Source organism: Nerophis lumbriciformis, linkage group LG10 (assembly GCF_033978685.3).
Source record: "Nerophis lumbriciformis linkage group LG10, RoL_Nlum_v2.1, whole genome shotgun sequence".
Classification (NCBI taxonomy): domain Eukaryota; kingdom Metazoa; phylum Chordata; class Actinopteri; order Syngnathiformes; family Syngnathidae; genus Nerophis; species Nerophis lumbriciformis.
Genome location: NC_084557.2, coordinates 50,483,192 through 50,488,978, shown reverse-complemented (window position 1 = coordinate 50,488,978; position 5,787 = coordinate 50,483,192). Strand labels below are relative to the sequence as shown.

Sequence of the window (5,787 nt, the reverse complement as noted above, 5' to 3'; positions counted from 1 at the left end):
ATTTAAAGCACTGGGATGAATATTAGTATGGACACAACATTAGGCACGCACACACAACCAAAGAGGCTCCCATACAAGTCTGAGTAGTAAAAATGGAGGCACTTGCAAAGAAAAAGGTCCTGCTCTAATGAAAGGTAGAAGAATAGAGATAGATGATAGTGGTCATGTGTCTTCTTCTACTGTGAGCCATCCCTTCTTGTAGTCCGTGAGCAGCTCCAGGTAGTACTTCCATCCAGGCTCGCTGTCATAATGCACCTCAAAGATGGTGTTGAGGGGGTTGCTGTGGGCCTCGTGCACACACACCACCTGCCCTCGGTACCACACCTCCCTCTTGTCGTCCTCCTCGTACAGGTGGCGTATCTTCTTCCCCACCAGGTCCGGGTAGGACAACCTCACGGCCCTTTTAGTCCGCAGGGCCCACGGCTTCCTGCGAGGGGCGGACAAGTAGGGACTGCGTTTGATCTTCAGCGGAGATGTTTTCTTGGCTTTTCTTGGAGGACGTGAGACGACTGAGCTTCCCGTTCTCTGCCGCATGACGGGCTGCTCTCGGTCCTCTTGGGTCTGTCTGGGATCCGGAAGGGAGACGGCTTGGTAGCGCGCCTTTTTTCTCTTCCGGCCGTGACTCAGCATCCTCCTCAGCTTGAGGACCATCCCTGAAGGCTTGAGGGCCGCAGCTTGAAAAGTGCTTTTTAAAGAACAGTCTTCTAATTCGTCCTCCGAGGTTAAAGGACACGTCCACGAGTCGGACAAAGCTTCTCCGTCGTGGTTTTTCTTGCTCAATTCTTTGCTCTTCAGCGAGTCGTCATCATCAGACCAACTGTTGTCCAGAAATGTACGCCGAGAGCTGCTCTTCACTCGGCTTTTTGGCTTTTTGGGCCGTCCTGGTGTGACTTCATGTGATGTGAGAGAAGAGCTGCTGATGTTGCAGGTTTCAAACGCCTCCAAGTCTACTCCTGGAACACAAGCAAGTACAGGAGATCAGAGAAAACTGGACTTAATGTCTTCATTTTCCCACATTATCCCCAAATCGGTAAAACCCAAAAGCAATGAAGTTGTGTAAACATTCAAGTAAAAAGAGAATACAATGATTTGCAAATCCTTTTCAACGTATATTCAATTGAATAGACTGCAAAGACAAGATATTTAACGTTCAAACTGGACAAAACTGTTATTTTTTGCAAATATTAGCTCATTTGGAATTTGATGTCTGCAACATGATTCAAAAAAGCTGGCACAAGTGGCAAAAAAGAGTGAGAAAGTTGAGGAATGCTCATCAAAGACTTATTTGGAACATCCCACAGGTGAACAGGCTAATTGGCAGTGTTGGGTTAGTTACTGAAAACAAGTAACTAGTTACAGTTACTAGTTACTTTATTTCAAAAGTAACTCAGTTACTAACTCAGTTACTTACACCAAAAAGTAATGCGTTACTGTGAAAAGTAACTATTTAGTTACTTCTTTTTTTCTTCTTTTTTTTTTAAAGCTCCCATTAATGCCCTTTTTGCCTTCATTTCAGTACTGTTATTGCACTGGACAATAATACAATCTGTTGATCAACTTGACATACATTTTTATTTTCCTTTTAACATAATGAATGAAAAACAGTGCAACATAAAAAGGCATTCCTCCTTTCTTTAAACTTGGACCAATGACCATGAATAAAAAACAAGTTAAAGTGCAACATAAGAAGAAACATCATCTTCCTTGAAACATAAAGGCTGACATCTGGAGTGATGCTGCTGTCTTCCACACTTGGAGCCATGGATTGTAGAATCCTTGTTTTCAGTGGCAGGATCATTGACACAGATGGTGAAGTTTCAGTGCTCAGTAGAGATGGAACACTTTTGAGGGGTTTAAGCACCTGGAGGACCTCATCTGCCACTCTCACATCATCATCAGACAGGGTGACATTTGTCTTCAGGGTGTTGTGGGTCAATGCAGAGTATATAGCTGCCTGCTGCTCCAACATATCATAAGTGGAGTTCCACCTCGTTGGGACATCATGTATGAGCAGGCAGCTTTAGCATTTCTTGCTTTGTCTTAAGCACATGAGCAGCTGTTGTGCTTGGGTGGAAGTAGGAAACCTTCCTGATCCTCCCAAAGAGGCGCTCCATCCTATTGACTGAGATTCCCTTCTGTGATGCCAAATTCACGACATGTGCAAAGCACCTATCTGTGGTCCCAGTCCTGCCTCATTCTCTGTAATTATTTGATTTTTGGCATTATCACGTGTGACTGGGATATCTTTATCTTCCAGTCCTCCACTGCTTGTGTCAGTACCTGCGCAAGGTGACTCTCGTAGAGGGGGCGTGTCTTCTCATCTCCCAGTCTGCTGTGATGAAGTGAGCGCTTATAGTTCCGCTGGACGTCCACCCGTCTGTCATGAGCGCAACAGATGATGCTCGGGATAGTTCATCCACAACTTTTTTCTTCTCCTGCTCATAAAGATCTGGCACAATCTTATTGCTGAAGTGGGTGCGCGACGGGATGTCGTAACGTGGCTCAAGCACGTTCAGCATGTGTTTAAAACCCTCGTTTTGCACAACCGAGTCTGCACTTGTAAACACACCGATTCAATGGCGCGGGGCGTTCAAGCTCCTCCGTTACTCCGCTCGCCATGACCACGCTGTGTGTGGACTGAACGTGACAACAACTTTTTTTTGTTTGTTTCATATATCAAACCGCACCCACACACACATAGACCGCGCCTCTTTTCTTCTCTCCGGCTTGTGACAGAGGAAGATTCAGAAGAACGACACCGCAGCGCTTCTGTTTCTAGCCGATACTACATCAAAAGTAACGTAAAATAACGCAGTAACGCATCATGTAGTAACGGTAACTAAATTACTGAATTAAAAAAAATAACGCGTTAGATTACTAGTTACCGCCGAAACTAACGGCGTTACAGTAACGCGTTACTTTGTAACACTGCTAATTGGGAACAGGTGGGTGCCATGATTGGGTATAAAAGCAGCTTCCATGAAATGCTCAGTCATTCACAAACAAGGACGGGGGCGAGGGTCACCACTTTGTCAACAAATGCCTGAGCAAATTGTTTAAGAACAACATTTCTCAACCAGCTATTGCAAGGAATTTAGGGATTTCACCATCTACGGTCCGTTATATCATCAAAAGTGTCAGAGAATCTGGACAAATCACTGCACGTAAGCAGCTAAGCCCGTGACCTTCGATCCCTCAGGCGGTACTGCATCAAAAAGCGACACCAGTGTGTGAAGGATATCACCACATGGGCTCAGGAACACTTCAGAAAACCACTGTCAGTTGTTACTGACAGTGGTTTTCTGAGTCTTTGATGAGCATTCCTCAACTTTCTCAGTCTTGTTTGCCATTTGTGCCAGTTGGTCGCTACATTTGTAAGTGCAAGTTAAAACTCTACTATGCAAGGCGAAAACCGTTTATCAACAACACCCAGAAACAACACTCAGAAAACCACTGTCAGTTGTTACTGACAGTGGTTTTCTGAAGTGTTCCTGAGCCCATGTGGTGATATCCTTTACACACTGGTGTCGCTTTTTGATGCAGTACCGCCTGAGGGATCGAAGGTCACAGGCTTAGCAGCTTACGTGCAGTGATTTGTCCAGATTCTCTGACACTTTTGATGATATAACGGAGCGTAGATGGTGAAATCCCTAAATTCCTTGCAATAGCTGGTTGAGAAATGTTGTTCTTAAACAATTTGCTCAGGCATTTGTTGACAAAGTGGTGACCCTCGCCCCCGTCCTTGTTTGTGAATGACTGAGCATTTCATGGAATTTACTTTTATACCCAATCATGGCACCCACCTGTTCCCAATTAGCCTGTTCACCTGTGGGATGTTCCAAATAAGTCTTTGATGAGCATTCCTCAACTTTATCAGTCTTTTTTGCCATTTGTGCCAGCTTTTTTGAATCATGTTGCAGACATCAAATTCCAAATGAGCTAATATTTGCAAAAAATAACAGTTTTCCAGTTGGTCGCTACATCTGTAAATGCAAGTTAAAACTCTCCTATGCAAGGCGAAAACCGTTTATCAACAACACCCAGAAACGCCGTCGGCTTCGCTGGGCCTGAGCTCATCTAAGATGGACTGATACAAAGTGGAAAAGTGTTCTGTGGTCTGACGAGTCCACATTTCAAATTGTTTTTGGAAACTGTGGACGTCGTGTCCTCCGGACCAAAGAGGAAAAGAACCATCCGGATTGTTATAGGCGCAAAGTGTAAAAGCCAGCATGTGTGATGGTATGGGGGTGTATTAGTGCCCAAGACATGGGTAACTTACACATCTGTGAAGGCACCATTAATGCTGAAAGGTACATACAGGTTTTGGAGCAACATATGTTGCCATCCAAGCAACGCTACCATGGACGCCCCTGCTTATTTCAGCAAGACAATGCCAAGACACGTGTTACATCAACGTGGCTTCATAGTAAAAGAGTGCGGGTACTAGACTGGCCTGCCTGTAGTCCAGACATTGAAAATGTGTGGCGCATTATGAAGCCTAAAATAGCACAACGGAGACCCCCGGACTGTTGAACAACTTAAGCTGTACATCAAGCAAGAATGGGACAGAATTCCACCAGAGAAGCTTCAAAAATGTGTCTCCTCAGTTCCCAAACCTTTACTGAGTGTTGTTAAAAGGAAAGGCCATGTAACACAGTGGTGAACATGCCCTTTCCTAACTACTTTGCCACGTGTTGCAGCCATGAAATTCTAAGTTAATTATAAAGTTTATGAGTTTGAACATCAAATATGTTGTCTTTGTAGCATATTCAACTGAATATGGGTTGAAAAGGATTTGCAAATCATTGTATTCCGTTTATATTTACATCTAACACAATTTCCCAACTCATATGGAAACGGGGTTTGTATATACACTATACTTAATATCGTTGCTGTCGATATTTGTATCGAGCCGCCCACCCTTGGTTACATTTTCTTTTAATCTGTCCTGTCCAGCCACTGTTGATGTCTGATGTACAGATTTACTTTAGAAAAGAGAAGTGTTGGCTTATTTGTATTTGATTTGATTGAATAGATTTATTTAATGTTTGGCGCAGCTGGACCGAAGCAGGAAAGAATAGAAAGAAGAGAGAGGAGGAAATTGTGGGGACAAGAGGATGATAAGGCAGAGAGAGACAACAACAAAACAAAAACAACATCATAACTACATCAGCAAATATAATATATACAAATATGGCACCAGTAGTCATAAACAAAAAACAAATTAGTGAAGAGAGTAATAACACAATGGACATTATTGCACTACAACTGAAACTATAATGATACAATAGAATAACAATTGTCTTATCAATGTTACCATCACTAATGAATAATTGGCTGAGAAGAGAAAGAAGAGTAAGTACAAACTATATTAACCTTTTACATTGTTATGGTGTCAATACGTGACGTGGGTGTTTTGTTGTATGAGTGATTGTGTACACTTGTGTGTATAAATAAATATTTGCTGAAGTGGAAAAAGAAATGAGTGAACTATATTCATCTTTTACGTTGCTATGGTCAAATTAGATGAAGCATTAGTGGTGTGCTGGGTTTTATGTGATGTGGGTGTTTAGTTGTGTGAGTGTGATTATGTACACTTGTGTGTATTCGTATGCTGGAGTGTATGACCAATATACACTATATTGCCAAAAGTATTTGGCCACCCATCCAAATGATCAGAATTGGGTGTCCTAATCACTTGGCCCGGTGTATCCAATCAAGCACTTAGGCATGGAGACTGTTTCTACAAACATTTGTGAAAGAATGGGCCGCTCTCAGTGATTTCCA

General features: G+C 42.9%; 1 protein-coding gene across 1 annotated transcript in view; it reads right to left on the bottom strand.

Annotated features, from left to right (window-relative positions):
* Positions 1 to 809: 809 nt before the first annotated feature.
* The window catches only part of lg10h15orf39 (linkage group 10 C15orf39 homolog), a 42,710-nt gene continuing 37,732 nt past the window's right edge, over positions 810 to 5,787 (bottom strand). Inside the window, exon 4 of the mRNA XM_061969464.2 lies at positions 810 to 953. Within this exon, the coding sequence (XP_061825448.2) occupies positions 948 to 953 (6 nt within the window). The 3' untranslated portion in view covers positions 810 to 947. The remainder of the gene's footprint in view (positions 954 to 5,787) is intronic.